Source organism: Echinops telfairi, unplaced genomic scaffold, assembly GCF_000313985.2.
Source record: "Echinops telfairi isolate 266 unplaced genomic scaffold, ASM31398v2 ScPeMD7_70;HRSCAF=299, whole genome shotgun sequence".
Taxonomy (NCBI): Eukaryota; Metazoa; Chordata; class Mammalia; order Afrosoricida; family Tenrecidae; genus Echinops; species Echinops telfairi.
This window is the reverse complement of record NW_022103968.1, coordinates 19294333-19314944: the sequence shown is the minus strand read 5'-3', so window position 1 is coordinate 19314944 and position 20612 is coordinate 19294333. Positions and strand designations below refer to the sequence as shown.

Below are 20612 nucleotides of genomic sequence, written 5' to 3'. Positions count from 1 at the left end.
CTTTGCTTTCTAACACTTTCTCAAAACAAATCCTCACTGCCATGGACTAACTTCCGACTGACTCATAGTGATCTGACAGGACAGAACTACCACTGAGGGTTTCCAAGGCTGTCTGTGTTAGACAGGGTTCTCCAGAGAGATAAAACCAAATTCCTGATAATATACTATATTTATTTATAAAGATAATTAGATATTTAATGAGAAATGAACTGTTAAATAATATACAGATAAATATACAATACAAGAAATAAACAGTTAAATTAGAAAGCACTATAAATGGCTTAGTGCAACTCACGTCCGTGAGAGAAAGTTGAGAGACTAGCAGTCCTTCAAGTCTCTGTCTGATGCCAGATCTTCCTCTATTTGTAGAGAGAGCTAGGCTATGTCAGCACAGCAGCCAATCACAAGGCAGGTCACCAACCGCCAGTCCCCAGCTCCAGAGAAGTCTTAAAGGGACCTCAATTTACAGCAACACAGTCCACAGGCTAGGCATCCCACAGGCAGTATAGCCTTTAAATTGAGGCACAGAACAAGCAAGGCAGCCACACACAGGTCCAATGATCACAGAGCGAGAGACAAGAAAGGCAAGGCTCACCAAGCCATCGATCTCTCCGCCCCTCAGTCAATCCCACCTGCGTTTATCAGCCAGGCTGGCACAATAAACTATCTCAGTCCACCCCTTGCCAACCTGGCACCTGTACACAATTCTTTAGCCATATATGCATATATAATTTACGGACATTGATCAAATCACACTTATACTTATCATCAATCATCTATTATACATATAAATGAAAACACAGTCCAGATATATGATATATCTGATATATCATACCTGAATGAAGGAAAGATATGCAATAAACACATAAAAAGAAAATACATTGACACTGTCAGTCTTTACTCTTTCTCCCACAGAGTAGCTGGTGAGTTCCACCTGCCAGCTTGCCGTTAACAGCCCAGTGCATAGCTCACTGCATCACCAGGGCTCCTTGTAATGCTTTAAAGGTCTTTTGTTACAGATTTGCCCAGCCATTTGAGTTCTTGATTGCAGATTTGATGGGCATTGGTTTTGGATCCAAGTAAAATGAAATCCTTGAAAGCTTTAAGAAAGGCTTAAATTTTATTAGAAGAAAGCATTTAAAAATATTCCAAGAGATACATGTATATCAGCCTTTCTTATTGAAATTCTTATTTCAGTATAGATAAGCCCTATATACTGCCAGGAGTCCTTGGGTAACACAAATGATTACGTACTTGACTGTTAACCAAGGTTTAACTGCTTTGGAAAGAAGGTCTGGTGACTATACTTCCTTAATGATTGCAGCTAAGGGAGAAAAACACAAACACACACAAAGCCTTTGGAGCAGTCTTACTCTGTAACACTGGGCTCACCAGGAGTCAGAGTGGACTCTGGCAATGGATTCTCTTTTTTTAAGATGGACAGTGTGCCACAGTAATTTGTATCATTTGTAACTTTATAACACTTGCTGATCTATACCTCTGGTTCTTTTGCAAGATGCCAGATGAATTAAGAGGAATATCATGTGAAAACAAGCTTCCTTTTGAAAAGTGAGCAGAGTAAGAGGGACTCTGTTGTTCTAAGTTTTATTTCTGCTGTCACTGAACCCCACACTACTCCATTCAGATCTGATGCTAGGGAAATGCCACTTACCAAGTTACTACTTGAAGTTAATAGTCTGATTATTTTCTGTGAAGTAGATAATATATGTTATAGATGAAACATATAATTATCAAATGCCATTTTATGGGAATAGCTTGTCTAAGCTTTCTTATTTCACAAACAGTAAGCTAAACAACAGTGTGATCATGTGTTTGTAAATTCATATTCATGAGCAGCAATGTTTATGGACCTCATCCTTGCTCCCTCTGGATTTTTAACATCATATTTCATAAGGAGACAGGCATGGATTTTGTTTTATATTTATGAGTGTGACTTTGATGTGTGACTTTGGAGATTTTCAGAAGATTCTAACATTAAGTGTCTAAGGAACTTTGTTACCTAGACTGCGTAGGATAAGCTGCTAGCTGCTGTCATGGGCAAGTGTGAACTGGGAGCTGGGAAAGCTGGCCACAAGCCACTGCAGCTTTGGAGAGCGGGTCTCAAGGGAGACCCTGCAGCCCATTGCGTAACATTAGCAGAGAGAAAAATACAAGCTCTGTCCCCATCACTTGTTTTCCATTTTGATTTAGTTCCTTGGCAAAGTCTTGGTGTCCTGTAGTGGAGGAATGAAAGACAAGCAAGTTCCAAAGAGGGACTGGACCTCTGAGGGCATCAGCCAGTGCATGATTTGTGGGGTTGGGCCGGGGTTAGATTTCTAATTGTTGTTGGGCTGGGGGACTAGAATTTCCAGGGACAACCTGAAAAACATTGTAGGATAACTTGCTATTTTTTCTCCAAAGGAAGTTCTTTCCCCTTTCCTCCCTCAACATTGTGTGTTCCTTGAGATTGATAATACTGATGCTTTAAAATATCACGGCTATTGGGAGGGACCATTTTATAGCAAAATAATTTCCCTACACGTTCTATGATACTTTCATTTGGCAGTATTGTTTACAAGGTCTTAAATCAGAAGCAGCACCGGTTCCTTCAGGGGAAAATGATCCAAATCTACCAAAGTAAAAGCCTAACAGACTCTTAATTGTTCCTTTTCCCACAAGGGGGTTGCTTTTATTGAAGGTGTGGATAATCTTGACAGGACCCTTCTCTATCAGGTTTAGTGACTGGGAGTTACCCTTCCCCCTGGGAAAAGCTCATTTAAATCTAATTTTTAAAGAGACTTCAAGCGTCTTTGAAAATAAAAGTACTTTGAGCATTGAAGTGCTTGGGTATATCTCCATTCTCTAGTTCCCTCCCTCTCAGCATGTTGACTCTAGTTTTCTGACAGGCACCTCCTGCTGCAGGATGCAATCCTAAATTTTTCTGTACTGCCTGCCACTCAAGCTAAATTAGAAAAGATTTCAGCCTTACAGATTTTATTTCCACTTGTTGTGGAAAATTAAGTAAATGTAAACTTGAGGGCAAGAATTTTCTCATTTCCATCAAGCTTACTTCTATAAATTTTACAATAGCAAGATTTTTTTTCAACCTCACCTTTGCCGAATCTCCTTTCCCTCCTTTAACTAGAGGTATAGGACCGTTCCTTTCAGGACTTCTCTGGGTCAGCTGCTCCAATCCTGGGAGCTTAGAAAAATATCCTTGTGTGGGACTAGAACATTTTTTCTCCTTCCATAAAGGTTTTCAAATCAAACCACGTCTTTTTATTCTCTGTTTGTTGATCTCTGACCCTTCCTTCCAAATCTTACAGCCCATGATTGGGCAGCCCCTGCAGAAGGCTCCTGAGCCACCCATCACATGAAAATGAAGGCAAGCAAAGAAAAGGGCCAGATGGCATCAAAAGATAGGGCTTTCTAGGTCGTTGGTGGTTAAGCTCGCAATCTGGTTACCAGCAGGGAGATTATGGGGAAAAGGGTGGAGAGAGCAGCCCATTGTAAGGGAAGAAGACTTTTACTGCACTGTTCTTGCTTGAAGAATTTACTGCAAAGAGAAAAACTCCCACATTGATGCAACTGGATTTTCTAATTTAACTCTTACAGTTCAGAGTCATGGGCTATGCACTGTCTTGGAAGGACGCATTTGCTTAAGTGGCACATAAGCACAGGTGGGCAACTTCATGCAGAATTTAAACAGTGACTCTAAAGAGTGGGGCTCCATCTTGGTCAGGTGCTGCCCTTCAGCTGCCATTGACCCTTTGCCAATATGGTCTTCAAATGCCTGGTCCTCTAACAGAAACTGGTGGAGATGCCATTCATTACCCACAGGGAAGCAGAGGACATCACTCACCACTTATCCCTCCACACCACTGTCTGCACTTCGGGGGACTGTAGGTACAGGGCATGTAAAATGGGCAGCTTGGTCCTTTGGGAGATGTGATATCTCAGGGTATGTTTTTTGTATCTTGAGGCAGATTTATAATTACTTGAGTGCTTATTTATTTTTAACTAAATTAAAAATAATATTTGGGAGGGCATTCTGCCTTTTCTGTTCATTGGGGTATTGAAACCTTGATTCCTTTGGCCTTGGTAGCTCTTGATTTGATGATTGTGCTATTCCAGGCCTCCAGATTGCTTGGCCAGAATTGCCTGCCAAGTTGTTTTCTTTTGAATGAAAGAAACTAACGTATTTTTAGTTCTCAATTTTAACTTGGTCCCAATTTATGAATTTGGACCCTTTCCCCTGCTTTTGACAACCATGAAAACTCTTTAATTAGGCACATCTAGTCCTTTAAGCTCAAAGTTTAATCTCTCTCTCTTTTATAAGTCATGTCACTCTCTTTTTAAAAGAATCGTTTGCCCTCGATACCTGTGTGACTTATTTCAATATGAAACAAATTAAGCAAAATAGGTATTATTTTGTAGGCTATAAACTGTTGGAGTGTTTACATTTCTTTCTTTCTTTATTAACTATTCTTGCTGAAGCAAGTGTCGGGAGCAGTGCTGGGTAGGTAAAAGTCATGTAACAAATACACAACTCACAGAAGGGTTGACAGATTTTTAAAATACAACATGGGTATTTTAACATTCTTGATTGGTTTCAGTCTAGGTTAACAGAAAATTGACTTGCTCTTTTTTTCTCTTAGCTAAAACTACTGAAGAGACCTTTTGAAGTTCCTAAGCCAGAAAGTAAAAGATTATTATTTCTTGTGTATACAGAATGTCTGGGTTTAAGTAATTTGAACAAAATCAACAAGCTCTTCTTGGGGCAACTCGCTTTAAAAAAATTATTTTTAAATTAATGTTGTTGATAATATACCTGGTAAAACATGTATCAATCCAATAATTTCTACACGTACATTCAATGGCATTGATTATGCACTTCAAGTTGTGCTACTCATTACTTTTTGCTAGTTGCTTTGCTAACTCTCTTAGCTGCCTGAATTCAGAACCCCCTTGGGAGAACCTAATTTTTAGCAAGAGATCTGCCAGTCTCTCTCCACCCTTCATCCATGTCATCATATACTTACAGTTGGGAGGCATGTGCTATGTTAATCCTAATGAAGGATTTAAAGCCACTTTAGTTTTTTTCACTCCCTAAGTGTGTGTCTTCTGGTCTTCCCACAGATAAGACTGTGTGATCATGTGAGATTCCTCACCTGAGAGATTTCCCAGTTGCCAGAGAAAATTCTGCTAAAAGTTTGATGAATTTGGGTAGCACAGGTAGGGAAATAGAGTGACTTTGAAATTACTAAATCTCATTAAAGGAGATTTGTTGATATACCTGTCATTTAAGCAAAACAAAGCAACAACAACAAAATTAGTATTGAAACCTAGGTTTGTCAAGTTTCAGGGAGAACCAATTATGAGAACTAAGTTATTGAACTCAATAAAGAGAATTGTAGTGAATTGTCGTGGACCTCTAACTCTAGCTGGGCTAGTGGTTGCTGGACGAATCTTGAGTGTTCACTAGTCAAACCTGTGGTCGAACTACCCCTGCGTATCAGTGACATAAATCAAGTGCTTAGCAAGCCTTCTCTTGCTGCTCTTGCAAATTTCACTTGATATAATTTCTTGAATATTAAGATATAAAATATAATTTGGTGAGTGAGCTTGTAAAACCATTTTGGCTTTCGTTGAGAAAACGAGGACATCGTTTATTCTTGGTCTGTTTTTGAGAGTTGCTAAAAGTTCTGTTTTATCTCTTTTAAGGAGATTTTTGAAAATTTTCTTTTCTGATCTGGTAACTGTTGAGTTATGTCATGCCTTATGAAACATGGACCAAAGATGTGGACTGGTATTATGTACCCAGAATTCACTCTGATCATTGTGATCATAGTTCAGTGGCGTCAAGGGGAAGGTAAATTCACGAGGCTTCCTGGTAGCATTTTCAGCAGAAATTTCCCCCAACTCCAGAATTTCCCCGAAGATAGATGGATTGGAAAATGCAGTGATTGTTAGTCAAGAATTTTTGTCAACTTTTGTATTTGTTCACCCACCCACCCACCCTTGTGCAGGAAAATAGAGGGGAGTGGTAAGAGAACCAAGGAGAGAGAAATAAAAATAAAAAACTAATAAGCTGGTACACTTAGATACTAGGAAACAGGGCACTGTTGTATAGGTACTTGCTTCACTGGCTAGAATTGACCACATATTCTGCCTAACCATACTCTAGCCAGTCACGAAATTTTGCTGTTTCTGTTGGGTTGAATTACAATTTTTAATAGTGATAAATGGTTGAATATTAGAAAATTCATATGGTTTAACTTGATATCGAATAACATGTAATGCTGTAACATATAGCAGCTATAGTTGTAGAAAGGTGTGTGTGTGTAGAAGGTGTGAGGGATAAAATGGAAATATGTGAGCATTTTATACCCCCTGGGGGCAATCTCTACTCTGGCAAGTGACTTAAGGCAATGGAAGCAAATACAAGTGTCCTAGTATACTTTCCCCCTCTGCATTTGTGTGGTTGGGACAGTTGATAGGGTAGTCTAAAAAATAAGCCATCTCCGATAGAGCTTTCCATGGGGGATAGTAATCTAAGGCGACCGGTATTTGAAGAGTATAGCACAAATGGTCAAGACCGAAAGACAAGCATGCCTGTGCTTGTAGCACTTTGAAACAGAAGGATTAGAAGTGTAGGAAGATGGTTATAGGCTGATTAATGTTCAAATTGTTTCTCTGAAAATAGGTTTTCGGTTATTTCTCATGTGATTTCCAAGTTGTGCTGATTATTTGATCTTTATTTTTTTATTTTGTCTTTCTTAGACGAGCTCATCTTCGCCTGTGTTTAGAACGCTTAAAAGTTCTGATTCCCCTAGGACCAGACTGCACCAGGCACACAACACTTGGTTTACTCAACAAAGCCAAAGCACACATCAAGGTGAACATTTTTACCTTCATATTTTGCACCTGGTTCTCTCAGTTCTGGTTTAATTATTAACAATGATACCTGTTCTTACACATCTGCTAGCTCACCATGCTCTCCATAATAACTGACCTCAAGAGAAATATTTCTAAAAACTTATCAGCTAATCTAATGGAAGCAATGTAACCTGATTAAATTGTTTTGACTGCATGGGTATGTGAAGAGCTGGAAACACTAGGACAATAATAATTACCCTCCCGATGTTCAGAAGAAAGGCAGTTGTGCCCTCTGCTGGAGATGACGTCACTTGACTGCATCCTGCCAGTATTTTTCCATCCATCCCACAGCAAGCACACTGCAGAGGAAGTTTCTCCTTTGTGGAGATTACAGACTTCAAGGAGTACATCTTGTTCAAATAATGTAGTTTTCATTACACAATAAAATTAAAGACCAAACTCTTTTTTTAACCATACACACATACTTATATAGATGTATATTTATATGTTCTCTGCCAAAGAAACTGTTTTGAGATGTTACATAGAAATCAGTAAGATTAATTGTAGTGGACTAGTACAAATGTAAATATCATTTTATCTTTTTAGAAACTTGAAGAAGCTGAAAGGAAGAGCCAGCACCAGCTTGAGAACTTGGAGCGAGAACAGAGGTTTTTAAAACGGCGACTGGAACAGCTACAGGGTCCTCAGGAAACGGAGCGAGTACGAATGGATAGCATTGGATCAACTATTTCTTCAGATCGTTCTGAGTCAGAGCGAGGTAGGCAGTGTGCCTCTTTTCTAATGAAACATGATACATCTGTACACTAACCATCTCTGTACAGTCATGAGCCACATAACATCTGTTCGGGCAATGTCTGACCTCATATATGTCCGCCTTGCCATAAAGTTATAATACCCCTCCACCCCCAAACTCAGAACCAAACCACTGCCATCAAGCTCATTCTGACTCGATGTAACAATGGTACCAAGGAGCAGGTGGCTTCATCGTTCTCCTGCAGAGCAGCTGGCGGACTTGAACCTCCAACCTTATGGTTAACAGTCAACGCTTACCCAAACAATGCCACCTGATCTCAAGGTTATGATACAGTCCACAGATCCTGATCAGAGAGTGGGGCTGTAGCATACACATGTATCCCATGACTGTTGCATACAAAGTGATTGTGATGTCAAATGTATAATGAATGGTACAGTGTATAGATAACCTATAATGCTAAACACCTGTGTTACTGGTTTATGTATATGCTGTACTTTCTGTTGTTAGTCTTATTTTAATTTTTTTAACATTTTGTGACATAGGTGGGGGTTTACATTTCAGATAATTTTTCATACAAGAATTTAAACAACTTATCAAATCTCTCAATGGCTTGCCCTATCTATACCTCCCCCCCTCCCCCAACCTCCTGTCTACCTTTTTGTCTTTTCTTCCTCTTGTCGAATAGTATCTTTTCCCTTCACCTTAGCTAACACCGTTTTAGCCTATTGTGTCCCCTTCCCTCACTTACCCTCCCACCTCTGATAACCATCCAAAGTCTGGTTGTTGTTTTTGAGAGGAACAGGAGGTATTAAAAGCTTTGTGTCTTATATCTATAACGGTCTCATACAGTATGTTTTTTTGTGATTGACTATCTTCACCCAGTGTATTGTACTCCACATCCACTTTTGTCATAAAGTGTAACCCAGTTTCATCATCATTCTTTTAAAGATTTTTAATACTCCACAGTATTTATGTACCAAAATTTATTTATCCATTCTCCCACTGATGGGCATTTAGGCCGTTTCCATCTTCTTGCTCTTGTGGCCAGTGCTTCTATGAACATGAGTGTGCATGTATCTATTCATGCTATGACTCTTACTTCTTTAGGGCATATGACCCCAGTAAAGTAGGGGGTATATGCCCAAGAATTGTTGTGCATTTCTGTTCCCAGTTGTTGGAAGAGGGGTTGACCATACCATTTTCCACACTAGTTGTGTAGTTGTACGGTCCCACCAGTAATTTTTGAGGACTCCAATCTCTGCACCTTCTCCAGCATGTTACTTTCTGTTTTCTTTTACCTCTCCTATCAAGTCAGGTGTGAGATGTTACCTCACTGTTGTTTTGATGTACACCACTCAGGTGGCTAGTGAGAGCAAGCATTTCTTTTGTAGGTTTGTGTGCCTCTAGATATCATTTTTGGCAAACTATCTGTTCATATCTTCTGCCTGTTTTTTAATTGGATTATTCATCTTTTTCATGTTGAGATGTTGCAGTTTTCGATAGATTTTAGAGATTAGTCCATTTTTTGATATGTCACTACCAAATTCCCCGCCCCAGTCAGTATTTTGGATGAGTTAGATCCTTAGCATCCTCATTACAAGGTTTTTTGTTTGGTTGGTTTTTTTACTATCTTATCAATTTCTTTGTTTTAATGTATTGATTGTGCTCGTTTGTTAAAGTTGTCATTCTTTTTAATGTTTACATTGTCCCGTGTTTGGTCAGTAGGAACCTTTCAAATTGATTTTTAATCCCTTATAACAGAAGTCTAGGTGTCCATGGGTTTCTTTGTTTCTGATTTTATTTTGCTATGTAAGAGTTTTTTTGTTTGCTTTTTAAATTTTTAATTATTTTTTAAAAATTAAAAGATCATTTTATTGGAGGTTCTTACGATTCTTGTAACAATCCATACATCAATTGTATCAAGCATATTTGTACATATGTTGCCATCATTCTTTTCTAGACATTTACTTTGTTCCTTATTTTTAAAGTCATTTTATTAGGGGCTCATACAACTCTTATCACAATCCATACAGCAATTGTGTAAAGCACATTTGTGCATCCATTGCCCTCATCATTCTCAAAACATCTGCTCTCCACCCAAGCCCCTGGCATCAGCTTATTTTTTCCCCTCCCTCCCCACTCCCCTCTCCCTCATGAACCCTTGATAACTTACAATTTATTATTTTGTCATATCTTTTACTGTCCGACATCTCCCTTCATCCACTTTTCTGTTGTCCGTCCCCCAGGGAGGAGGTTATATGTAGATCCTTGTAATCAGTTCCCCCTTTCCAACCCACCCTCCCTCCACCCTCCCAGTATCGCCACTCACACCACTGGTCCTGAAGGGATCATCTGCCTTGGATTCCCTGTGCTTCCATTTCCTATCTGTACCAGTGTACATCCTCTGGTGTAGCCCGATTTGTAAGATAGATTTGGGATCATGATAGGGGGGGGAGGGGGCGGGGAGGAGGAAGCATTTAGGAACTAGAGGAAAGTTGTATGTTTCATTGTTGCTACATCACACCCTGACTGGCTCGTCTCCTCCCCGAGACCCTTCTGTAAGGGGATGTCCAGTGGCTTACAAATAGGCTTCGGGTCTCCACTCCATACTACCCCCCTCATTCACAATGATGTGATTTTTTGTTCTGATGATGCCTGATACCTGATCCCTTTGACACCTTGTGATCACACAGGCTGGTGTGCTTCTTCCATGTGGGCTTTGTTGCTTCTGAGCTAGATGGCCACTTGTTTACCTTCAAGCTTTTAAGACCCCAGACGCTGTATCTTTTGATAGCCGGGCACCATCAGCTTTCTTCGCCACATTTGCTTATGCACCCATTTGTCATCAGCGATTGTATCAGGGAGGTGAGCACACAATGATATGATTTTTTGTTCTTTGATGCCTGGTAACTGATCCCTTTGGCATCTCGTGATCACACAGGCTAGTATGCTTCTTCCAGGTGGGCTTTGTTGCTTCTGAGCTAGATGGCTGCTTGTTTACCTTTAAGCCTTTAAGACCCCAGGTGTTATATCTTTTGATAGCCAGGCACCATCAGCTTTCTTCATCACATTTGCTTATGCATCTGCTTTGTCTTGAGTGATCGCATCGGGAAGATGAGCATCATAGAATGTCAATTTAATAGAAGAAAGTATTCTTGCATTGAGGGAGTACTTGAGTGGAGGCCCAATGTCCATCTGCTATCTTAATACTAACCCTATAAATATATGTACATAGGTCTTTTTCCCCATTTCATACATAAATATATTTACATATGTACATGCCTTTATTTAGACCTGTATAAATGCCCTTTGCCTCCTAGCTCTTTCCTCTATTTCCTTTGACTTTCCTCTTGTCCCACTATCATGCTTCGTCTTCATTTGGGTTTCAGTAATTCCTCTTGGTTACATTACCCTTGATCATGCCCTACCAGGTCTCCTACACCCTCCTCACCACCGATTTGGATCCCTTATTGTTCCCTTGTCCCTGGGTTTGTTAACACCACTACCTTTCCCCCCTCTAGATTTCCTTTCATTCCTTGCCTTCTCGTTTTTGCTTTTGGCTCTATATTAGCCATTCAACGTCATAGAGTTCATTATTCAGTACTCCTCATGGATGATATTGTCTTATAAGCCATTCTGATTTTATTTAAAACGTGACTTCTAGGAGTAGCATTAGTTCCAAATTCCAAGGAGGTCACTAAACTTCTAGTGATCCTGAAAATCTGGTGTTTTTAAAGAATTTTAATTTCGTTCCCCATTTTCTTCTCATTCCACCTGGGACCTGCTGTTGTGTCCCTGACCAGAAAAGTCACCCCACCTCTAGAAGGGGCTGTGGTTCCAGGAGGCTAGTGGTCCGATGGTCTCGTCTCGTAACTGAGGCTTTGGTTCCATTATTCTCTTTTGTTCCAGATGAGCAGGGGCCAGTAGTTGTTCTAAGGTGGCCACCGGCTGGATTTTTTAGGACCTCAGATGGTACTCGCAAACTAGTATGTTGAACATTATCTTTATGAACTTTGGCACTCAGTTTTGAAGAATAAACATCTACTCAAAGCAGTACCAGAATTATGGACATGCCAAGTGACAGTGAAGAGTAGCAGAGATAACTCTCAATTATCCTGAACGGTGCGGGAGAAAAATGTAGAAAAAGACCAGAGTGACTGGTCTGACAGAGACTGGGAGAACCCCTGAGACGAAGAGGTCTTACCCTAAACCACCCTTCTGACCTGGAACTAAAGTCATTCTTTGAGCCACCTCTCAGCCAAACAATAGACCGGCCCATGAAATAAACAGTAGCACTGTAGAGGCACTTGGGTGTGATCCAAAATCCAAGTAGAAAGGGCAGGAAGGAGTAGAAAATGGGCTTGAAAGGAGACTGGGAATCAGAGTGGAAATGAAAAGAACTCGGACACATTGTGGTGAAAGCACAGGGAATACTTTGTGTATACACTATCGAAGGAGAAGTAATTTGCTCTGTAAACTTTTATATAAAGTACAATAAAATTAAACAAAAAAAGAAATGACCCTCAGCAGGCAGAACTTCATTGTGCCCTTTACAGTGTATTAGTTGTATGGTCTTGACAAGTCTTGTTTACTCCTCTTTAAGCCCATCCCATCTCCTAATTTCAGAGAGATTACATCTTCTTCATAAAATAGCTCCCCTCCTTCCCTCTCCCCACCCCCAGTATTCCTTGTTGCTAGGACCTGAAAACCATTCTTGTTCATAATGGGCTGTGTCCTTTCTGCATTGTTGCAAAAGATTTTCAGTAGCACCTCTAGCCCATCTGACTCAAGCGCTGTCTTTTTACATTGATTGCAGCATACTTGGTTGGACTGGGTGCCTTGATTTTATTTCACTACTGGATGAGTGTTCTGTGGTGCTGGGAAACATGAATGGCCTGGGAAGCATTATGGATATGAAGCAAGTAGTTATGAATTCAGAGAACTATTTGTACCGCTTGTTTAATCAGCTGCCTGCATTTTAAAAGCAAATCTCTAAAACTTGAAACAAGCCCTTTTGAAATCATACTTTGAAACATGAGTCCCTTTTCCTGAAGCAGCTGGGGTCAGTGCCTTGATGGGGTCCTTCTAGTCAGTGCCAAATAGGAAGCATCAGGCTCTCAGACTGCACAGATAGGACTGCAAAGTCCTGAGTTCATTCTACATTGTTTCTAAAATTTGTGTTGCTTTTTAATTACATCTAGTATCAAAGTAACAGTGGTTGGATTGTGTATATATTTAAGTTCCTTTGCTATGCATGGTTTTTGAAGTAAAAGTTGAATGATACTTTAATAAAGAGCCCTGGTGGCATAGTGGGTTAGGTGTTGGGAGTGTGAACCACTAGGTCAGTAGTTTGAAGCCATCAGCTCCAAAGAAAAAGATGAGGCTTTCTACTTCCATTAAAGATATATAATCTCAGAAACCCGTAAGGTCGCTATGAGTTGGAATTGACTTGATGGCAGTGAGTTTATGCCTTCATTATAATATTTATTACAGATGCCAGTATAATTCAGAGATTTGAAAGTCTCAGGCCCTTATTTCAAACTACAGTTAATGCAAGAAAATGGATTTGAATGAAAGCCACATCCCTACATATACTTTGTAAATGACTGGCTTATTTTGGTTACTGAATGGTCAGAGAACTTCATGATGTATGTCCTAGGAGTCTGTAGCACGATCTACAGAATGGTACCACCAATGGCTTGATAAATATTTTATATCTCCTATATTAAATTTATGCTTTTCCCTGTTTAGAGCAACCTTGATCAGAAAAGAGCATTGAAATTTAGGCTTTGGATTGATCCAAAACAAATGTTGTTTAGACACTTGGGGTTGGGATTGTTCCATAGTAAGCATGAATTTACCAGTAGGCCAAGAGCTTTCAGGTCCAGATGAACTGGCATCCAAGGGCTTGGTAACCTTGCTTCCTAAATTAAGACCACCACAATATTCGAGATATTCCCCTTTCTAAGAAGCATCCCTGTAGTCCAGAAAATGTCCCTTTAGTTCTATCTCCAGAGATGACTGATAATGAACTTGAATATATAACACTAAATACGATTTTATACCTTTCTTTTCCTGCTGTTTTTTTCAAGGTGTGCACATATCAGGTATAACTAATCTTCGCCCTTTTTTTTTTTTTTTGTCTTTGGCAGAGGAGATTGAAGTGGATGTTGAAAGCACAGAGTTCTCCCATGGAGAAGTGGACAATATCAGTACCACCAGCATCAGTGACATTGATGACCACAGCAGCTTGCAGAGTATTGGGAGTGACGAGGGTTACTCCAGCGCCAGTGTCAAACTTTCATTCGCTTCCTAGAACCCGGCAGGACACAGAGTGCAGGGCAGCACAGTCACTGGGCCAATTCAGTCCAAACAATCTCTTACATTGGGTTCATGATGCAGCCTCCTCTTTGAAAGAAACCCAACCATACTTGACAAAGGGTCTTGAAAGACCCGTATGGAAGCAAACACATAGCAAAAAGGGGGGAGAGCAACCCCAGCAGAGTATTCGGAAATCACAAACTCTAATGGCAGCAGAAAACTTGTGTGAAATTTCCTTGTTTTAATTTAGTTGATTTAAAGGAGGGCATAGGAGATCCCTCCCTCTTTCTTTTCTGGTTTGCTCATACTGCAATGAGCCAGCCTATTTAAGGATGGGTTGTGAACCCTTCCTGAGCTTTATGATCCTAAAAACAAAATCAAACCTGTAGTAAAGACAAGATGAAATCAGGCATTAATCTTGGATAGCTGAAGAGCTGTTATCACTCAGCCTGGGACAGCTGATCATGAATCCTGTGGACGATCAATTCTTTTAAAAAGCTCATTTCCTGCTCTGCAAAAGGAGAGATTCCCATGAAGCCTGTTGAAAGGGATCATCATGCAGTTCAGCGTTTTGTTGGATTCCATGCTAAGCAAGCTAACCTTACCCTGCATTGTTAGCACTAGGGCACCAAACCGCCAGCTCACCAGCCAGCCAGTACCCCTTGGCCCCTGGGCAGCATGGGGGCAGTCAGTGCATGACAGCCTTTGAGTATGAACTGGGGGCCAGGTCAAAGCTCTGCAGGCCTGTCCAGATGAGCAGGCCATGGTATGAGCCACGGCAGCATTTTTATTTCAGATTTTGATAACTGTTTGTATGTGTTGAAACCAAAATGACATCTTTTTAAAAGCTTGTCCATAAAAAACATAGATGTCTTTTTTAGTAGAAAAACACACGGGGGGGAGGGGGGGATATCATCTATTTTGATGCAGCATTTGATAATGATAAAACACCTCACACCTCATCCTGTACCGTGCACAGAATGAATGAGTTCTGGGCTAGGGGGAAAAAAAGGTCAGTGCTAAGGTTCTGTTTTCATTTAGAATCATTACCCTTTACCAGCGTTTAACCCTCTGGGACCTATAGTAGACTATCATAGTTAACATAGTTAAGTTCAGCACTTGTCTCATTTTAGTGTAAAGATTTGCTTCCATTTTCCCACAGGCAGTCTCTCTCCTTCCTCACAGTCTTACTGTGCAGGTGCTATTGTTGCTCTTACGAATATTTTCAGAAATGTTATTTTCTTTAAAGTGAAATTTCTAGCCTGCACTTTGATGTCGTGTGTTCCCTCTTTTAAAAGCGCCAATGTCCCCTTCTTGTCCTCCTCTCCCTTCTTGGATACCCTCCCCGCTGGCTGTTTGAACTTTGTATACTTTCAATAATTTAACTACCCTTAATTACGTAAAAAAAGAAAAAAAAGCTTTATGATTTTCATAACTTATTGCTGTTTTTAATGGGTTGTTAATTTCAGTCCTGTAGCTTTATTTTATGTTTTAGATAGGGCTGGGCAAGGAAAAAGAAAATAAAGACAACCATATTTAGCAGTGCCGCTGAGTGTGTTAATGTTAGCCTGTCCTTCGTAAGTTGCACTTTGACAGCATTCACTGCTTCTTTATCTGAAGTGCACCGCACACAGGGCCTTGCATTCACTTGTTCTTACGCTCTTCCTGTGCCTCCAGAGATAGTTTATCTTTGATTTGTGCTATATTTGAGTGGATGAGTTCTTTAGATGGGAGTGAAAAACTGCATGCCTTTAGAAGCTCATTATTCAAACCTATTATTTCAGGTGTGCGAGATTTACTGAAAAACAGATTCATTTCTGTGGCTGAGGTAAATCATTCCTGGTTTCACTACAGTTAGGCCCGGCCAGATGAAGGTGTTGCTCTCTATATTGGTTACTTTCATTTCCCCAAGCGGTATGGGAGTTTGAAGACTGTGCTAACCACCTCGGAAAGTAAATGGATGATTGTGACTAAGCCACCATTCTGTTATTCCCATGGCATTGTCTTTGGTCATTTTGCCTTGGACTAGAACTTGGGACTTTGTTCAGGTGAAGTCAAGGCAGGCAGTGCCATCTTGTTGGACCAGGTGGTACACTGGGAAGCTTTTGTTGTTCAACTGCTCCCTGAATCACGACTTTCATGAATTTATTTTCCTTGGGGGTGGATTGAATCACCAGTAAGAAATATTAATTTTTTAAAGATAAACTGACTTTGAAGACACAACAAATAACTGCAAGAAATAAAAATTGTGAATGAATAATACCTGAGTGCTTTTTGTACCTCTATGAAGGGAAAAAAAAAAAAAAGGACAAGCATTGAGGGTACATCAGCAGTCAGGAACTAATGGCAGCTCAAATTACTTGTTTTCTGTTATACATGTTAAACAGGTGTGTCCCTTACTGCTAAATCCTCATATCTACTGCAGATGGTTGTATATCTGATCATCTTAACTACTTCGGGCTAGACACAAAGCCATTTGTTATTCTGATCTATTTCCCAAATAACCTTAAGGAAACCCTTTGGTGGCACTATCATATGCTTTTCAAGTTTAGAAGTTTCTAGGTAGTCCACACTAACCTTAGAGTACCTGATAGGTAAAATGTCTACACCTGTCAATGGTTTTTATTGCCGCACCCTGGCAGTACAGTATTTAAATCCTTGGCTGCTTAATTACTGAACAGATTCTGTTAACCATTGTGACCTGAAGCTTCGGTAAGTATGAGAACTACCCTTTTCTAATACCCAAGGCAGTTGCTGCTTTTAGCATGATGGAGGGGTTTTAAAGCTAGGTTGCAAAGATTGTGACCAAGGTCCACAGTTCTGGCATCATTAAATTGTTTAGCCTCGTGGAGTCTTTTTTTTTTTTTAATGTGTGGATTTTATTTCACTCACAAAAGCAATGGCATTTCCTCATTTTTATATTCTCAAATTCCCAAACTACCCAGATTAATTTAATCAAGGTGCCTGCCAAAACCAGCATCTGGTGAGAAGCAGGTTTTAAAGAATTAGATTTAAATTGCAGTTTCAACATTGACTACATTCCATCCCAAACAGAAGTTAGTTTCATTAGGTGTCTCCAGAAATGTCCTTATATGAAAGGTGATTAAGAATTGTCAGGGCAAAAAATTTGAAATAAATTAATCCTCTCCCCAAATCTAGGAAATTAAGAGCTAAGTATTTTCTCTGAATAATGCAACATTTCAGCCAATTTGACTCAGGGGCAGACAGAAACGTGCACTTATTTTTTTGAGAGCTGTTTCTAAGGATTGGTTTAACAAAACTCCATGGCAGATTATACTTTTAGTTTTGATATGAGTTTTAAAGTAAAGGCTTTATAGGAAGATGAATGTACCACCAGTTTTAGTGATTATCTGTTAACACTCTGAAACAACATGCTGTATGGCTTACTATATACCAGTAGTAACCACTGCGTAGTACAAGCATTTTTATTTAGATTGATACTGGTTTTGTTTTTAAACACATTTCAGGTGTGTGGCAACCCCGTGCTGAGCAAGTCTTCTTAGTGCTATTTTCCCAGTATGTACTCCACGTCTGTCATATTTCATTAATTCTCATAATACCCCAAAGCTTTTCATGCTATTGCATATTGGAGACTATTGTGTAACTTAACTTTCGTATACTCTGGTAACTGTCATTTGTTTTATTGCATTATCTGCTTTATTGTGGTCTGAAATTGAACCTAGTGCCCTAGTTGTGCTATTTGGTGCAAAAAAGTGGGGGTGGCAGCCAGCAGTAATCTTCTTGGCCAGTGTAACAAGCTATAATAAAGGACGCTGGTCTTCTCGGGGATGCACTCAACAGTGCAGTTCTAAATGGATACACTGGGGGGCTTCATGGTGGTTTTGACCTTTCCAGGATGCCATGAATTAGGGAAATGCTTTTTTAAAAAGTACTGCCACCTACTGGTAATTTTGTATTATTTTCTTTTCAGAATGCTTAGTCTTCACTCCTTCGGCTGACATCGGGATATTTGATTTTAAAACTGTGAAGTTTCAATTACTACTAGGATTCGAGGATACATGCACATTCCAAGCAAAACATGTCTGTGATCAGTGGATGGTTTCCTGTAGAGTTCTTAGTAATACCCTGGCCTTTGACTTATTTGGACATTCTTTGGTAGCAAAGTGGCTGTTGGGCTGCTAACCCCACAGGGTCAGCAGTTCGAAACCCCCAATCACTCTAGAGAAAGACAAGGCTCTCTACTCTGACAGGGCAAACCCTGTCCTATAGTCAGTGTTTTGGGTGAGTCTAGTTACGTCCAAGGGTCAAATTCAAGGCAGAGGTCAACTCAGAAGGTTCTGGTTATTGTTATCTGTAATTCTAAAAGGGTTAATGGGTATCCCTGAAAGAGTTCCTGGGAGGACAAAGAACAATTTTGGAATTAAAATTTAAGAAAACGGAAAACTGCATTGGTGAGAAAAAGGCCAGGGATGCTGTGCCAAGTTACAGCCTTCACAACGGACGTGCTCATTCAAGGGTATCGGGTCCTGTTCAACCTGTTATTGCCCTTTATGGCTTTTAATTTCCAAAAGCATTTAAAAAGGAGCATTAGAGCCCCTTGCGGATGCTCACACTGCCATTTTAAAGAGCACAGAATTCTTGGGGAGGTGGGGATGGAGATTAGAGATGGATGAGTATGTCAGTTTCTTATTTTTATGTTGCTTAAGGTTTCTGATTTTTTGCATTATTTTTAAACATACTCTCACAGTAGTCATAAACGACACAAGTTGACAAAGGCACATAATAGAATCTTGTAAAAATAGAATGTTACAAAATGTCCATAAGATGAAGACAAAATATAAACTTAAGAGCAGTTATTTCTAAATTAACGGGGTTATTGAGCTCTGAAACCCAGCTAGGTCCACTAAACCTGACAGTGCTTTGATGAGGAACACACCACCACCAGGCAAGAGAGCCAGAGATATCCTTACTCCCCTCTTGCCGACCACTTCTGAGCAGTTACAATCGGACAGTTACTGTCCGCACTAGCCTCGCTATCGATTTCCGGCTTTAACTCTAGCTCTCACACAATATGAAGCCCTCTCTTCCAGGCCTGAATGTTTCTGCAGTCAAATGTGCTGCTAAAGCTTTGAATCAGGCTATAAAGGGCAAGTAGATTTTGTCACAGGGCTCCTTTTAGCACACGCATCTTTTATTTCCTTGGCTAACCTACACGTTCTTTAGAATGTCCATAGCTACTTGCTTTTACGATGCTTTACAGGAGAAAACACATAGATTCAATTGTTTTTGTTTGTCATACCTGTGGCTTTCCTCACAATTTTCCTCTCCACTGTAGTAAAAATTCAGGTTAATTTGTTCCTATTTCAGCTAACATCCCAACTGAAGCAAAGTCAAAACGTGTAGTCTTCCTAATTTAGCTAATGTAACTCCCGCTGCAAAAGCCAAACGGCCTTTACATGGAACTAAAATAAGGTCTTTTTACTAGGCCGGTGCATCAGAATCACTGGTGTTTATGAAAAATAGATGTCTTAGACAAGTAATAGGTCTCAGGGAAGACCCAGATCTACAAATTCCTTTCTCAAACAGAGATGATGTTAATATAAAAACATTGATCTTCCCTTTTCTGTTCACGACTATGCTCAAGGATTTTCTACTTTTAAAATGTCAGGGAAACCACTATCATAGACTTATTTTAGAGCTCTGGTACTTTGGTAGCATTTCAAAAATAAGGGGTCACATACGCAAAGGTGCTATTATTCTTACAATTTCCATTCTGCATAGTAATAGCAAACACTTCTAATAGTGTTTACCACGTACTGGGTACTGTTAGGCACTTTACACACACCTCATCAAATCCTTAAAACCCATGTAAAATTATGATTTCCGTTCTACAGATGAAAAAGTTGAAGCAGAGTTCTCTTTGTTCAAAGACCTCTCTCATTAAGACATTTTTTTAACTCTGTAATTACTGCTGATCTTCCAGGCATTACTGTTCTTCTCTGAGTAACTAAGTGAAGTATCAAGTTTTGAGAAAACATATACAACCCAAGTATTTTAGTACAGATCACTATTTAACATTTCAGCCTGTTAGTTTCAGAGCATCAAGTACCCTTTCTTGATAAGCAAGAGAAAAAAATACACTAAAAATTTTAATGAGTTCCTATTTGATTTTAAGAATACAAATCAAATCCCTCTCTGTTGAGTCGATTCCAAATTGTACCTTCATGTACAATGAAAACATTTAAAATGCCTTGGATCACATAATTTTCATTAAGCATCTTCCCAAATTACATGCATTAACAGGTAATCTCCCCAAGTACCCTTTTAGCCCAGGCACCATCATCCTAGATTTTCTAAAAGACCACATCCAAATCTTTGAGACAAAGGATCCTGATCTCATCCTATTTTCAAAATGTTTTATATGGGGGTGGTCTTTTTCCTTCTGCAAAGACCTCAGAAAAACAATGTGCAAGAAAGGCCCATGGGGTCAGAGGTTCAAGTCTCAACAACAGCCTTTGATTAAACTATGGAAAGTTGTATCTGTAAGAGCCCCCAATAAAAGGATTTTTAAAAACCCCAATAGCCTTGCCCTCACAAACACTAGCTAAACGATTCTAATGACTATATCAAGGTAATCTCATCAAAGGCCATTTGG

At 39.7% G+C, this 20612-nt stretch overlaps 1 protein-coding gene across 2 annotated transcripts in view; it reads left to right on the top strand.

Annotated features, from left to right (window-relative positions):
• MXI1 (MAX interactor 1, dimerization protein) overlaps positions 1-15514 on the top strand; it is a 76998-nt gene extending 61484 nt beyond the window's left edge. For both annotated transcript variants that reach the window (XM_004700932.2, XM_004700933.2), the window contains exons 4-6: positions 6784-6898; positions 7486-7657; positions 13807-15514. In XM_004700932.2, the coding sequence (XP_004700989.1) occupies positions 6784-6898; positions 7486-7657; positions 13807-13970 (451 nt within the window). In that variant the 3' untranslated portion in view covers positions 13971-15514. The remainder of the gene's footprint in view (positions 1-6783; positions 6899-7485; positions 7658-13806) is intronic.
• The last annotated feature ends 5098 nt before the right edge of the window (positions 15515-20612 follow it).